Source organism: Quercus suber, unplaced genomic scaffold (genome assembly GCF_002906115.3).
Source record: "Quercus suber isolate HL8 unplaced genomic scaffold, Cork oak 2.0 scaffold_670, whole genome shotgun sequence".
NCBI classification, from domain to species: Eukaryota; Viridiplantae; Streptophyta; class Magnoliopsida; order Fagales; family Fagaceae; genus Quercus; species Quercus suber.
The window spans coordinates 71,839-88,637 of NW_027070111.1; the positions used below are offsets into that span (position 1 = coordinate 71,839).

Sequence of the window (16,799 nt, forward strand, 5' to 3'; positions counted from 1 at the left end):
ACAATAATATTAACAATAATTATTTCATTAAACATATCAATTAAATTCTTAACTATGCTTAACAATGTGCTTATTTTTTTTTTTTTTCTTAATGACATGAAGATATTCGGAACAAATTTCTTAGATACTAATGACATCATATACTACAAAAAAAGAATTACATAAGTATTTGTGTACCTTTTATTTTTTTACTTCTATAAATTATATTGAAGCAAAAAATATATATTACAATTAAGAAACCATTACTAGCTCACCCCGCTGTTCATCACCTAATCAATTGTTCATGTCCGTTTGAATGCATAAACCAAAAAATAAATGGTAACAATTTTGTAAATTTCCTCAAGTAAAAAGACACGCATATCTTTCCAATGATAGGAAGTAAAAATTAAAAACTTCTAAATTAAATAAAATAATAACGAGAAGTAACACTTCTATAAAATCATTTAAGACGTCTCATCTAGAATTTCAGCATGTTTGACTTTTAACATTGGACATGAAAGCTATTTTAACACAAAAAGAAGCAGTGCTTTCCACCAAAAGAGAGGCAATTAGATCAAGCAGATAATTTAGACCCATAATTAAGAGTTCCTTGGGTACCAACTTAGTTGATAATTACTATAACCATAATTTAGCACCAAAAAAAAAAAAAAAACATATAAGACCTGACCGACACATACTAATGTTATTTGTTGAAAGACTTAAGGGGGTCATCAACATCAATCTCAGTAAACAGTGGAAGATCAACTGGCAAATTTTCCGGACTCAAGCCTTCATCCCTCAGCTTCACGACCAGTTCCTCAAACACAAGCCTGTTGCCACTTGGAGTAAGGTGCAAACCATCTCTGCATTTTCAGATCATGAAAAATAATCACCAGGCATTATAACATAACCCTTAACAACACGCTATTACCCGCATAATGTAATACAGAATCTGGACACTCCTTGTAAACCACTCAACTAATGGCAATCAAAAGGAGTCCATTTAGGCAAATGGCCCATGGCAAACTCTCAAAATCTAATAACTTCATTAAATATAAAGGTCATTCAAACAATTTTTAAGAAACCATACCACCAAAAGAATAACTACGATATGTATAAAGTCATACCAACAGCTAGCTGTATTGAGAATTGACAAGTTCACCTATGCAAACTGATTTTTAATTCAATACCATACAATCTCTTGAAAAAAGAAATGCCAAGGTATAATTTTGGGCTGAAATATACTTTCATCTATAAAACTTGATCCAAACTTGGATTTCGTCCTTCAAACTGATCCAGTTGTTCAGTCCATGAAAAATTTTTAATGTATCAATTTCCATCCTTGCATCCATCTACCATTAAAGATATATTTGGAACAGATGGAGACGTAGGGAGAGGAGAGGAGAGAAGAGTACGGAGATAGGTGGCTGGAAAATACTAAAATTTTGGTATATTCTAGTCTTAAGGTAAAGGAATTGTATACATTTTTTATTTTTTATTTTTATAATTCAATAATTTAGGGATAAGGGATTTGAAACCTGAATGCCTCCATTGAAATCACTAAAGGTGCCAACCAATTGAGCTACAAGACTCTTGGCTAAAGCAATTGTATACATAGACAAAATATTGACATGAAACATTAAAACTTGTGTGAAATAAATTCAACATCAAATACACAAAAGGAGAAAGTTGATTCCTTTTAAATTTTTATGAAAATTAATTGCCAAGTTTTTTTAATTTGGATATGAAAATTATATATTGATAATGCAATTAATGAACAAGTGGAGAGGAGGGATTCAAATTCTGGTTCTTATAAAAGAGAATAGGAAGGAAATGTCACTAAGCTACAAGGCTCTCGGTGAAAAGTATATTATACCTTTAATTTTTAGCATACACAAAAGTTAACTCCATACCAACTTGAAGTTACAAGAACCATCAGATAATCATGTGAAGTTAATCCACATACTTAGTCCAAGAGTCACCATCTACCATGTGAAGCTCGTGCAAACATGCTAACCATGCATATAAAAAATACCGTGCAGTACCTCAAATAAGCATTTTCCCAGTCAGGGAACTGTTGCATTTTTGTCCAGAGGTCCAACACTGGGATCCCACATTCTTCAGCAACAGCAACACATGCCTTTGCATATGCACCAGCAGCTTCATTTGTCCTCTCAGGCTGAGTCACTGGATTTTCAGAATAAGGATTTCTGCATCAAAAGGATTTTGTCAAAACTGAACTAATTTTTATTCTCAATTTAAGTTCACATCAAAAAATAGTTAAGATTGTTGTCTCAATGACCAAATATTGTACATCACCATAAAGAACTAAAGGACATCAAGATAAACAAAAATTCAAAGATAACACAGATTTTATGACAAAATTTAAGATCTTGTATGGTAGAATATACCTGAGGCGTCCATTTTCATCAATTGGGGGAGGTGTTATGAGAAGAATTTGAGTCTTTGGCCATTGTTTCTGAGCCCAAAAGATTTAAAGAGAAAAAATGTAAAGTAATAGAAAGCCTAAAATGGAAAGCAAACATCTAGGTTAGCAGAAATTAGAATATAAGAGTAACTTAGCAAGATTCATGTAGCAAATAACTTCTGTACTATTTTTTTTATAATTAATTTTCTTCTTTGAAAATAAGTTTTGTGCATTGATTTTCTTAGTATAGAGTCTATTTTCCATGTATATCTCTGCCCTTGATTGAGCTAAAATCAAGGACCATTTTTACTTCCTTGATTTTAGCCCTAATCAAGGATATTTGTCTCAGTAAGATGTCATCCATAAAGACCTATATATTCAGGCCTGCTCAATGTCAATTGCATGTACATTAATGCAGAATATCCAGTTTATACCACACAGTTCTGCTACTCTTCTTTTCTCTTTGTTTCTGTTCTTGTCAAAAACAGATTTAACTATAAAAGCTTCAATGTAAATGTAGCTATGCAGAGGTGTGTTTCCAAAGAATACGATTAGAAAGTTCAATTACATGTCCTTGTTTCACTAAAGCAATGGTGGAGTTTTTTAAAAATTGAAGCAGATATGAACAAAGGGTCTGAAAAACTAATGTAAACAATGGGCAGGGAGAGGCTCCTACTACTTGCTACGGTCTATAAATTTTTATGCCTATGGTTGCTATGTTGATTGTAGTTGTCATCTACAGAACATATAAACAAATGTAATTTTCAACCACGTATAAGAAAGGAAGCCACTTTCCTCTGCAACTTGGTGCTAGCCTAACTAGTAATTGCCAAGATACTAATAGATATAGATCCCTTGTGTAAGTACATCATGCATATCACATTTAACACACGCTGATATCCTTGATTAACAAAATTAAAACATAATTGTCCTTGATTTAGACCACTCGAGATTATCCAAAGTCAACTGCAGTTGCTATATATATACCCTACTTAGGATTCATTGTAAAACAACAATTTAGTAAAGCTATAGCCACTAAAGGCTTCCATTGTGGACATAGGCTGTCACGCTGAACCACAAACATATAATTCTCCTTATTTCCGCTCACTCCTCTCTCTAAATCTTTTGTTTTCATAGTTTCATTATAACACCTTGATTGTATATATAAATGTGTAGCAAATAATAGCATTGACCTTTTGAACTCTACTTGATCCTACAGTGCAAAAAAGATGGGAAAAAAAGGTAAAAACATTTGAAATTGGACAGGGAAGAAAGAATGTTAAATATCTTCTTTTTATTAATTATTTTTTCTACATAACCCCCTCGAACTTGCAAAGTCAGTTTGTCCAAGTCCACATGGGACTCAAGTGCTCCTCACTAATCAACACGGTAAAATTTGCAGGACACTTAGTCGCTGCAAAAATAACTAACGCTTCAAATACATTTGATTGGAACTTAACCTAGCACAAGAAAGCATTAATTTTCCAAAAGAAACAAGAAAAGCCTTCAAATGTACACAATGAAGTGTACTTTTAACCAGAAGAAACTTGCACAAAGGCTTTCACCATCAAATAGACCCCTTTATGTTTGGACATAACAGAACCAATAAGAAAGGGCGCAATAAAACACTTATTTGTAAAAATGATTTCATAACCTCCTTGTTTGTTGGTGAATAGATAGAGCCCAAATAGATGCAATATTCACCCACAAAACCCCTAGAGGCCCTGGGAGAAAAGGGGGGGGAGGAAGGATCTCTTATAATCCTATGTTTAGATTGAGGGATAGGAGAGGGGAGTAGAAAGAAGGGGCGGAGAGGGTCTATTGAACCTTGTTTTGATGTTCTTTAAAAGGAGGGGGAAGAGTTTGAGGGTATTTGCACAAATATCTTACCCTCCAAACCCCTCTTATCATTTTTTTATAGGTTGATAATGGGGGTGGGGGAGGTGGGGTTAGAACCATGAACATGAAGCATCACAAAGGATGTCATTATCTTTGCGTATCGCTTGAACCGGCCAATCTTCATTTTTAATTCCCCCAAATTGGGGGAATTTGGATGGCTAGAGGGAAACATCCTGATATTTTGTTTCTTATGGAGACAAAACAGACAGTTGAAGAGATGAAAACTATTCAAGCCGATTTACACTATTATGATTCTATGCTAGCAGTCCCATGTGTCCGTAGAGTGGGTGGCCTTGCAATGATGTGGAAGGCAGGTGCTGATTTACACGTGCAAACTTTTTATTTGAATCATATTGACGCCCGAATCATGAATAATTCACCTACACCTTGGAGAAAAACAGGTTTTTATGGAAGATCGGAGGCACATCGAAAACATGAGTCTTGGGAGCTATTAAGGCATCTACACTCTAGAGATTCCATGTCATGGCTGTGTGTGGGTGACTACAACGAGATATTGTCATCAGAGGAAAAGCAAGGGTGCCTCCCACAACCACCCAGGCCAATGGAGGATTTTCGCCAAGCACTATTACATTGTGGGTTGAGAGATCTTGGCTTCATTGGAAACATATTTACTTGGAGGAATGGGATACCGGGAAGGGCTTTTGTTCAAGAGAGGTTGGACCGGGCATGTGCAAATACTGAATGGAGGGAAATCTATCCTTTGCAAGAGTGCATCATCTCCATGCGGCATATTCTGATCATGAGCCAATTTTGATTACCACACAGGAAGTCACACAGGTTACAAGGAGGAGACGAAAGCCAAAGAGGTTTTGAAGAGAGGTGGGCATCGGATCCGGTTTTGAACAGAGGTGGGAATCGAATCCGGCATGGGAAGGAGTGAACCTCACAGGTAGCCCCATGTACCAATTATTTGAAAAAATAAAAGCTTGCCGCATGGCTTTGGTGAGGTGAAGCCGAACCTTGGGCAATTCTAAGGAGCAAATTGAGTTGAAGAAACAAAATTGGAAGCACTAACCTCTATGAACCTAGCCGAAAACCAAGACTAGATTCACAAAGTTCGGGATGAGATCAACTGTTTGCTCTCACAGGATGAATTGTTTTGGAGGCAGCAATCTAGGGCTATTTGGCTTCCTACAAGAGACAAAAATACAAGATATTTTCACCAGAGAGCCAACCAACGAAGACAAAGAACCATATCCATGAATTCCTAGATGAGCATGAACAATGACATACATCAAATGCTGACATAACCAGATTGGCTGAAAATTATTTTCAGAATTTGTTCACAACATCAAACCCAACAAATTTAGAGTCAGTCTTGGACTCGGTGGATATGGTGGTCCATCCAAATATGAACCATACACTCCTTCAACCCTACACACCGCAAGAGGTTAGAAAGGCTTTGTTCAGCATGCACCCCTCAAAATCTCCAGGTCCAATGGTATGTCTCCATTCTTTTTCCAAAAATTCTGCATGTAGTAAGTAATGATGTCACAAGTGCTGTTTTATCTGTTCTACATTCAAGCCATTTTCTGCATAGGATGAATTACACACACATTGTCCTTATTCCAAAAGTTAATGAGCCCAAAAATATATCTAATTACCGGCCTATAAGTTTAGGAAATGTTGTATCCAGAATTGTCTCCAAAGAGATAGCAAATCGCTTGAAATTAATTCTGCCCAATGTAATATCGGATTCATAAAGTGCTTTTGTTCCTAACCAGTTGACAACTGATAATACAATTGTAGCTTTTGAGGTGTTACACAGGATGAGGAATAAAAGAACAGGAAAGAAAGGGCAGATGGCAATCAAACTGGATATCAACAAAGCATATGACCGGGTTAAGTGGTCTTTCCTCTAGCAAATCATTTCTCACTTCTTGTTATCTTTTGCCAAGCCACATTAGAGGAGGGGCAGCACCTTCTAAATATTCTTGGGAGGTATGAAGCTGCTTCGGGACAAGCTATAAATAGACACAAAACATCCATCTTCTTTAGCAGAAATACAAGGGATTCGGTTAAGGCAGAAATCCAGGCATTATTGGAGGCAAAATTATGGAAGACTGTGAACCATACCTAGGCTTGTCCATGACCGGAGGAAGATCAAAGTCAACACTTTCAAAGGCCTACAAGAGAAAATTACAAAGAAAATGATAGGGTGGAAGGAGAAATTTATTTCAAAGGCCGGAAGGGAGATACTAATTAAAACAGTGACCCAAGCCATCCCCACATACACTATGGGAATCTTCATAATCCCAAATGCCTTATGTGACACTCTAAACTCTACATTAGCTAAATATTGGTGGGGTCAAACAAAGGATGAAAAGAAAATTCATTGGATCAATTGGGAAAAGCTTTGCAACCCAAAAGCAAAGAGGGATGGTGTTTCGAGACATAAAAGCATTCAACTTAGCCTTGCTAGCAAACTAAGCATGGCAACTTATCCATAAACACTCACTGTTCTATCAGGTGTACAAATCAAGGTATTTCCCAAACTGCTCTTTTATGGATGCTGAGTTGGGAAATAACCCATCCTATGTATGGAGGAGCTTACTTGCAGCAAGAAACATCATATGTGAAGGGTCCAAATGGAAGTGGGAGATGGTCAACCTATCAGCGTCAGTACACACAACTGGCTCTCTCATGAACCGTTTTTCTGGGTGAACAACAGCAGGGGCTGATGGTTAGGACCTGATAGATGGACACACGAAACAATGGGATAGGGAGAAAATTTTCGACCTCTTTGCACACAGGACAAGGATGGAGATTCTAACTACTCCATTGCAACAGGATGGGAGCCGAGACACCCTGATATGGAAAAAGACAAAATCAGGAGTTTCTCAATGAAGTCTGCTTACAAGGTAGTTATAAGGACAAGGGGCACCTTTCGGGTTGAGCACTCAACAGCCAAAAGAGACGGAACATTTTGGAGGAAGTTGTGGTGGTTGAACGTGCCACCAAAGGTCCGTATGTTCCTTTGGAGGGCATGCTCAAATATATTGCCAACCAGAGAGAATTTAAACAGGAAAAGAGCGTAGGTAGACCCCATGTGTAGTATGTGCTGTCAGAAGCCTGAATCAGTTGGACACCTATAGTGGGAATGCCCCCTAGCAAGGAACGTATGGGCTCTTTGCAGTGGAAGAATTCAGAAATGCCCAAATACAGACTGTGATTTCTTTATGCTGCTCCAAAGGATGGTGAATAAATTAGAAGTGCATGACGTGGAGAAGTGGGCAATCACGGCTTGGGCAATCTAGAACGCGAGGAACAAATATTACTTTGAACGGGTCCAACTCCATCCAAGAGACATACTGAGGGGGCAAATGGTTTCTTGCAAGAATACAGAGATTCATGCAAGCACAGCAGCAAGACAGAGAGGCCGAGGATGGGGAGGATAGGGTTCAATAATTAAAAATTTAAAAAAAAAATATCAATTTTCCTTGATGTAAATTTATACCTATTTCTTTAAAATTAACAAAAGAGAGTTAAAATTGTCAATTTTTATGTATATTCCCCTCCCCTCGTCTCCCTTACTTAATTTTTAAAACATCCAAACAAAAGTAGGATATTTGTTCTCCCTGATATGGAAATTCTAGCTACTCCACTACAACAGGATGGGAGCCCAGACACCCTGATATGGAAAAAGACAAAATCAGGAGTTTTCTCGTGAAGTCTACTTACAAGGTAGTTATAAGGATGAGGGACATCTTTCGGGTTGAACACTCAGCAGCCAAAAGAGACGGAACATTTTGGAGGAAGTTGTGGCAGTTGAACGTGCCACCAAAGGTCTGTATGTTCCTTTGGAGGGCATGCTCAAATATATTGCCAACCAAAGAGAATTTAAATAGGAAAAGAGTGCAGGTAGACCCCATGTCAGTATGTATTGTCAGAAGCCTGAATCAGTTGGACACCTATTGTGGGAATGACCCCTAGCAAGGAACGTATGGGCTATTTGCAGTGGAAGAATTCAGAAATGCCCAAATACAGACTGATTTCTTTATGCTACTCCAAAGGATGGTGAATAAATTAGAAGTGCATTACATGGAGAAGTGGCAGTCACGGCTTGGGCAATCTAGAACACGAGGAACAAATATTACTTTGAACGGGTCCAACTCCATCCAAGAGACATATTGAGGGGGCAAACGGTTTCTTGCAAGAATACCAAAGATTCATGCAGGCACAGCAACAAGACAGAGGCCAAGGATGGCGAGGATAGGGGTTCAATAATTAAAAATTAAAAAAAAAAAAAATTATCAATTTTCCTTGATGTAAATTTATACCTATTTCTTTAAAATTAACAAAAGAGAGTTAAAATTGTCAATTTTTATGTATATTCCCTCCCCTCTTCTCCCTTACTTAATTTTTAAAACATCCAAACAAAAGGTAGGGATATTTATTCCCCCCCCCCCCCACAACTTAATTTTTAAAAAATCGAAACAAGGGTGTTACTGCCATTGGACAAAAGCTCAACTGCATTATCTAGCTTGTCTTGGTAAATTTATGCAAAAAGGAACTTACAAAGTGCAATACTAACTAACCTTGGCCCCCACCTTACAACCGCATCAAGATGGCAGCTGTACTACAGCAAGAATTACCTCCATACTGTTTGTAAATCAATTCAATGCAAGCATAAGCCGGTAGATGCATCAATATATGGATCCCCTAGGACAGAGTAATATATATAACAGAAACTTGAACTGGTTTAAATAGTTATGGGATTTGTTGCTAAGTCAGCCTGGTTAAATCTATAATGACAAGATGTTAGAATTATGGTTAAATCATTAAATTCACCATTTCCTAATAGCTTAAATTTTTGGGTTAATTGCTAATTTAACATGGTATCAAAGCAGGAGATCCTGAGTTCGATCCCTGGCTTTATTCTACCTCCCATTTAAAATGTTAAAAATCTCATGTGGTGGGCCACACTTATTAAGGGGAAGTTTAGGCCCACACATGAGGGAGGGTGTTAAAATTATAATTAAATGACTAAATTCAATGTTTCCGAAACAACTTAAACTTTTGGGACAATCAATAATTTAACACAAGAAAAATTTTCAACTTCCTTGAGGGTGAAGCTATGCTAACTCCCATGCATATCATAAATAGATTTCCCACTAAACCTTAGAAAACTCCTAGTTTTGTTGGTAAGAAAGCTAGCATTATGTAAACCAGAAAAATGTATTATGGTGATATGCCCCCATCAATCTAGACAAGATAGTTATATGATCCAGCAAATAAAGTTATATTAGAAAGCAAGGTTTGTGGAATTCTTGGAAGACCGTCCTAACATTAGAGGCATTAATGATTTTCACAAAGAAGTTTTGAAATAAGAAATAGATATATGGCCGATGGTAGTAGAACTAGAACTCGTAGATCCAACACCAATAAAAAGTATTCAAACTTCTAAATATTTTATAATTGTGAAAACTGCGAGAAAATGAAAGCTCATCAACATTTACGAGACCTAGTAACATATTCCCAATCTATAAAAGATATTGCTTCAAATCAATGCATTAGTGCTATGAATGAAGGAGTTTGAATCTATGTGAAAAAGAGTGTTTGGAGGCTAGTTAGAAGACAAAAAATGTAAATGGATAGATACAAAAATAGATTAGAGAGACAGAGACACTGACTGAGAAAGCAATAAAAGAAGTGGAAATATTCAAAGCTAGATTGACGGCAAAGGGTTAAATCATCATTATTGAATTGATTATAAAGTAAATTTCCCCCAATTGTAAGAATCCAATATTTAAATGCTATTATAACCATGTCTATATTATTTGAATTGAACTAAATCAAATAAATGTGAAGACATCATTCTTAAACAGTGATATTAAAGAAGATATGTATATGGATTCCCACAAAATCACATTGGTTGGCTATTTAATGGATTTTTAGATATTTGAAACATACTAGGTATGCAGTTCACATGTCACCTCAAGTAATTTATAACTATATAGGGAGTTTCTAATTTTGCTTATAAAGAGCTTGTGTTGTGGCAAGACGAACGGACGGAAGGAGCTGGTTCCCATGCTTGCTTACCAAACAAGAAGGATTTCACTATAGACCACTAATGGACTATAGCAAATAGAGAGAAACAAACCTAAGTCACTATTTGCAAACCATAAGAAACACCAGCACTACCAGTGACTGGTTAAAAAACAGATAGAACACTCTTTCCCACACCAGGCAAGTAGTACAATATGGATACGACCAAATGAGGTGGCATGAGTAGGAGATCCCAAATACTACAAATTCAATCGGGTTATTTTTCATCCGATAGAAGATTGTTGAGTTCTTAAAAATCAGATCCAAAAGTGATTAAATGATGGTGTCATTAAAATAGACCCTACTAAGCAACCTGTGGTCACCTCAAATCCGATATTTGTAATAGTTGGGAGACATTCTATGTATTTATATATATGCGGTAAAGTTATTTATTAGAATTGCAAGAAACAAGAATTTGTTGTTCACTCTACAATAGAGGCTATAAATATGCAGTAGTATACCTTAAAAATCTTTTAACAGTAAGTACAAATAATGAAGTTATGTTGGGCCAAGTGAGAGATTATTCGAATTTTGTGGTCCAACATAAAATTTTTTTTTTTTTAATGCCCTTGTTTTAAACAAATAATTATTCAACATTTTATGTGAAATTATTCATAATAATTTTGATGTATAAAATATTGGAGACTCCAACGTAAGATTTTTTAATTCCTCTATTCTAAATAAGTAATCATTCAAAATTTTATATGAAATTATTAAAAATAATTTTATGGCATAAAAAATTGGAATCTTGAATCACATATAGTCTTTGAGTTAACCATATCCATCAAAACTGAAGTCTATGAATGTAGGTACATCGTTAAACCATAATGAAAAGGAGCAGGTTAAACTATGAAAAATAGAAGTACCAGTATTCTATAGTCAAAGCATAACAATCTCTGTCATCTTTATGAAATGAAATTTTGTCCTCATTAAGTGTTGGCTTCAATGAGGTCATTGAGGCCTATATATATATATATATATATTACAATATTTTTATGATTTTTTGTTTCTTATATAACTACAAGACAGAATTATAAACCTCTTAATTAAAAATATTATCAAGATGCAATAATCTATAAATATGATATGTAAGGTGACTGAAACAAGGGACAAGGGTATCCAAACCCCTTCGACAACACATCCATGTAATTCATTAATTATCTTTTGTTATTTATACTTAAAATAATGTGGTCTATTCTTTTCTTTTTTTTCCTTTTTTTTCTTTTTTGAATTACGACGAGGGAGTGACGCAGGATTGAAAGCCTGAAGTGGGCTAGATCTGGTCCTAGCCCACATTAAATCCTTAAATCCATAAGGGCCACCTTGAATCTACAAGGAAGAACACTAGAATCCACTAGAAATAATAAAAACCTCAATCTTATTGAATAAATGTTCTAAATTCATAATACATCTTGGGAGGCCTATATAGACACCAGAAAACTTATTTTGCACGCCAAAATATTCCTAAACTAATCCTAATTGATACCTAGACCTCTGATACCCTATGTTGCAAGGTGGGCACATTGCCTATGATACATCTGGGCATGCCTCTTGGGGCCCATTATAAGGATGTGTCAATATGGAATCCTATTATAGAAAAGATGGAGAATCGGCTTTCTGGTTGGAAAAGACTTTATTTGTCCAAAGGTGGCAGGCTTACTTTGTTAAAAAGTACTCTCTCAAGCCTTCCCACCTACTTTTTATCTTTGTTTACTATCCCTCAGGCGGTGGCAGCTAGGATAGAAAGAATTCAGAGGTATTTCCTTTGGGGGGGCCTCGGAGAATGTTTTTAAATACCCTTTAGTTGCTTGGGATAAGGTTTGTTTGCCTATTGAGAGTGGTGGCTTGGGGATCCGGAGGATTGGGTTGTTTAACAAGGCCTTACTTGGGAAGTGGTTGTGGCGTTTTGGAAATGAAAGTAACAGATTATGGCGTCGGGTTATAGCAGCCAAATACGGTGAGGGGAGAGGGGGCTGGTGCACTAGAGGGGTAAGAGGTTCTCACGGGTGTGGGATGTGGAGGAGTATTAAGGAAGGCACAGAGAAGTTCCTTAGTCAAATTCAATTTAATGTGGGGGAGGGTTGCCGGGTTAGTTTTTGGCATGACCCTTGGTGTGGGCCTATTCCTTTAAAGGAGCTTTTTCCTGCTATATTTGCATGCTCTCTTTCTAAAGAAGCATGGGTCTCCGACTTAGTTATATCTAATTCTAAAGGAAATAGGAGCTGGAATTTACTTTTCCATCATGGTCCTCAGGATTGGGAGGCAGTCACTTTTTATTCCTTTTTTGATCTTATTCATTCCGCTATGCCGAGGGGTGAGAGGAGGATCACTGGGTTTGGAGATTGACCACGTCTAGGGTTTTTGATGTGCACTCTTTTTATAAGTTGTTATCTAGTCCTAACACTGATGATTTTCCTTGAAAGGGCATTTGGTGTGCAAAGGTGCCTAAACGGGTGTCTTTCTTCCTATGGACAACAGTTAATGATGGGATCATCACCATAGGCAATCTTGTCAACAAAGGTTGGTTTCTAGTTAATAGGTGTTGTTTATGCTACTGTGATGGGGAATCAGTGAATCACCTCCTGCTTCATTGTAAGTTTTCTCATGCCTTATGGAGTGAAGCTTTTGCAATGTTTGGGATCCAATGGGTAATGCCAAGGTCAGTCAGCTCTTTTTTCTTTATGTGGAGAAACTGGTTTGGAAGGCACCGTTCGACCATTTGGAATATGGTCCCAGCATGTTTAATGTGGTTAGTTTGGCAGGAACGCAATACCCGCACTTTTGAAGACAAGGAGAGAACATTAGATCATCTAAAATCTCTCCTTTTTGGTACTCTGTTTCTTTGGGCTCGTATTTGGGAGTGCACGAATTGTATTTCTTTATCTGAGTTTTTAGCCTCTAGTTCCTTTAGTTCTTGATTTTTTTGTATCTATTTTTTGTTCAGAGTGTTCACTATCGTGAGCATGATGTTCATTTTTTCAATATAAAGTTTATTACCTATCAAAAAAGAAAAAAAAAACACCTAAAATCAAGGGGAAAAAAAATTCTATCACCTAAAATAATGAAAATTACATTTAAAAAATTCAAAAAAAATCAACAAACGATAAAAATTGTCCCCTATATTTTGTCCTACAGAAGGGAAGGAGGATTTGGACCCTGATGTTTCCTTTATATGGCTGGTCATGTCCCCTCTAGAAGCTATATATACTTGCCACAGCATGGAAAGAATGCAAGAAAAAGAATGTAAGCTTAATTTAAATCTGGTCTAGTTAGAGAGAATATTTAAATTGCTTCAAAGGACCTTGAAAAAAATTATATATGAAATTCATCATATCTTCCCTAAAATTTAATACTGTATGTTTCTACAAATTTAATCCATACTTCATTCTTGTTATGTTGGTTAATATTTATTTCTCTTAAACTATTTTCTTAGAATAATTCCAACGGTATCTACAAAGCTTTCAAGAAGATAATGAGCTTTCCAAAAGTTTTTTCTTTTTTTTTTTTTTTTTAGCTTTAACATTGTGGCTAACAAACTTTGTCATTTAAAACCATTAACCCAGTGAAGTATAATGAATACACTATGTTCAATCTGTATTAGGATCCTCTCCATTTGAAATAGATCAATTCTATGATTCAGATTAAAGTTCACAAATCTAAAAGTGTAATATGTCATTTAAATTTTCAAATAATCTAACACTTTTTACACTATCAAATCCAAAAAATAATATTTTAACCATGAAATAGATTAAAATGGAGAGAATCCTATTCCGCTCAACCTAAAAACTCAATAGACACTGAGAAGCAAGTCCTTGTATGCAACTTGGCTCCACTTTGGCTTTGTGTCTAGAGGGAGGCCATCTAGAAGAACAGGAGGGAATCATTAGCTGCTCACACATACAAAGTGGAAAAAGCTATTTGGATTCTTCTATTCCCATTTTTTAACTAAATTTAGCTTCACTTTCACCAAGACTGTCCCACAAACTAGCTCAACGCTCTTTTTTTTTTTTTTTTTTTTGGTTAAAGAGTGGTTAGCCAAATGTGACTAGTCACTATAGCATCCACAAAATGGATAAACAATAAAATAAAAAAATAAAAAAAATAATAAAAAAAAAAGTTGAAAAAAAATATATAATAAAGAATAAATATTTACATAGAGTATAGAAAAAACTAAAATAAAAAACTAACCCCCTCAGAAAGCAATCAATGATCTAATGGCAGCAGTCTATTACAGCCCAGTGGCAAACAACAACAATGACATCCGGACCTTCAGTACACCCACTTTGTTTTGGCACCATCTCTCCTTAATGGTCACATCCTGGTCCCACTCTTCCACTCCCCCATCCCCATAAAGATTTCTAGGACATCCCATTGGTAAAATTCTTAATCCACTTTCCAATCTTGATTAATCTCTAGAATGGTACAATCATTGAGTGCAAAGCATAGTATCATACTATATACACGATTAATGCTAGGGACAATGTTTTTCACGATTATTGACTTGATCTGTTGTGTGATCAAAACATCACTCACCTATGTCCACAACTAACATCACCTTTATTATGCATCAATCACAAGAGACTAGTACTTGTGGAAAAAAAAAATTGCAAAAATTAGAAAAAGGTTAAAGGCACTACAAATTTTATTAGAAAAAACTTAAAAATTGATGTGTGAATGAATGTGATTGGTGCCACTTGAACAAGGAAATAAGTTAGTGTTTGAAATTTTGAATTACTTTTTGTGATTGGTGAGTTTTGAGATCTATATAACAAAATTTGTAATATTCCTAACACTACTCTAAAAAATATTTTGTCACTCAACTTATTCTATCGACATATTTTACAAGTACCTAAGCACCCGTCATTTTCGTGTCACTCAAGATGCTATCTTCCCTCTGATTCCAACACTGATTAATGCAACTTGCTTAAACAACCCCTAAGAAACAACAAAAAGAAAAACGCTGAATGCAACTTTTCCTCACGATGCCCGAGTGTGTTTGTTGTGTATTTGACAAGCTTAACTCAATGAGGTTCCAAGTCACAAAAGGATTAAAGGACCAGGGATCAAATTATGTCTCTTCACCCGTATACTAGTTTAACTTAAAACCCTGTTTGTTTCGAAATAAGATATTTTCCAGAAAATGTTTTCCCATTTTTAGATTTTTGTTTGCATAAAATGTGGTCAAACTTGTAAAACATTTTACAAGAACCCACAATAACTCTCCCTCTCCTCATCTAGTGGATAGGTCAAGTCCAGTTACTCCGGTAACCAAAGACACCTTTCCAACGATTATGTATTATGTCAAAGGTATTTGTGTAGTGTTTATTAAATATATGACAAAAAGTTAGAAAATTTGTTAAAAAAAATTTTGTATAGAATAAAAAATTTGTTAAATTTTAAAAACAAAACGGAGAAAAAAAAAACCTTTAAAATCTTGTTTCAATTCAAAAAAAATTAAAAAAAAAAAAAGTAGGTGTTGTGGTTGTAGGAAGAGATAGATCTCACCTTGAGAAACGAGACAATAGAGTGGAGGTTGTGCTTGTATTCATGCAGGGGCACGTGTTGGAAGGCAGCGCATCTGTCAGGAAGGCAAGCATCGTTTGCACCGAAGAACACAGTGACAGCTAAGGGTTCTCCTCCACCTTCCACCCGAGGAAATACCTTCTCCAAAACCTGCAGGGCCCATCTCGTGTTGTACCCACCGTACCCTCTTAGCACCACATCAGCCTGTTCATGTCAATACATGTATATATATGCTAGGGATGTTTCAAAATCTCCATCATCAACCACAAAAAGAGAAAAAAAAAAAAATATATATATATATATATATATATATGTGTGTGTGTGTGTGTGTGTGTGTGTATGTTAGAGAAGCCATGAAAGGAAAGGAAATAGTACCGTTCGAGCAAAATGGTTGGCAAGAGAAGCACCCCAGCCTCCTTCATCAAAGGAAAACTCTGTGATTGAGTCACCAAAAAGGTAAATCTTTGGCCTCATCTCTCACAGATGGGTTTTGTTATGCTTCAACTGAACCTTTTTTCAATAATTGTTGTACAACTTCCCACTTCTCCAACAATAACACACTGCTGACTGCACGCACACACGCAGTCAGTGCTTAAAGCTGATCAAGTCCTTCAGATGCGCACGGATTGGGATCCGGTGGAAGTGCATTTAGCAATTGCACCGTGCAATTCACCCCAATCTCCTCTCAACTTTCTTTTACTTTTATTATTTTTTATATTTAATGGTTAAGATTTAAAGTTGCTTTTAAATCTCAACCATTCATACCAATTACCTCCCCTAAATATTACCTTAAATATTGCACCTAATTTCAATCTAAATGGCACCTAACAATAACATTTGCTTTTTAGGCCTTGCCATTTTTTAATAATCTACCCTTTTATAAACAAAGTACCAATGTCAT

At 35.9% G+C, this 16,799-nt stretch overlaps 1 protein-coding gene across 1 annotated transcript; it reads right to left on the reverse strand.

Moving 5' to 3' along the window:
• Positions 1-413: 413 nt before the first annotated feature.
• Positions 414-16,595, reverse strand: LOC112022595 (GDSL esterase/lipase At5g45920). Its single transcript, XM_024055216.2, has 5 exons — positions 16,274-16,595; positions 15,881-16,102; positions 2,391-2,458; positions 2,025-2,189; positions 414-842 (listed from the first exon to the last, which is right to left on the reverse strand). The coding sequence occupies exons 1-5, from the start codon at positions 16,370-16,372 to the stop codon at positions 683-685; spliced, it is 714 nt and encodes a 237-aa protein (XP_023910984.1). The 5' UTR covers positions 16,373-16,595; the 3' UTR covers positions 414-682.
• Positions 16,596-16,799: the final 204 nt, after the last annotated feature.

Excerpts from the sequence above, each read along its gene's own strand:
- LOC112022595 (XM_024055216.2), bottom strand. The coding sequence starts at position 16,372 with ATGAGGCCAAAGATTTACCTTTTTGGTGACTCAATCACAGAGTTTTCC. Across the intron at positions 2,190-2,390 it reads GATGAAAATGGACGCCTCAG|AAATCCTTATTCTGAAAATC; the intron begins GTATATTCTACC and ends CTTTTGATGCAG. Across the intron at positions 843-2,024 it reads TGGGAAAATGCTTATTTGAG|AGATGGTTTGCACCTTACTC; the intron begins GTACTGCACGGT and ends CTGAAAATGCAG.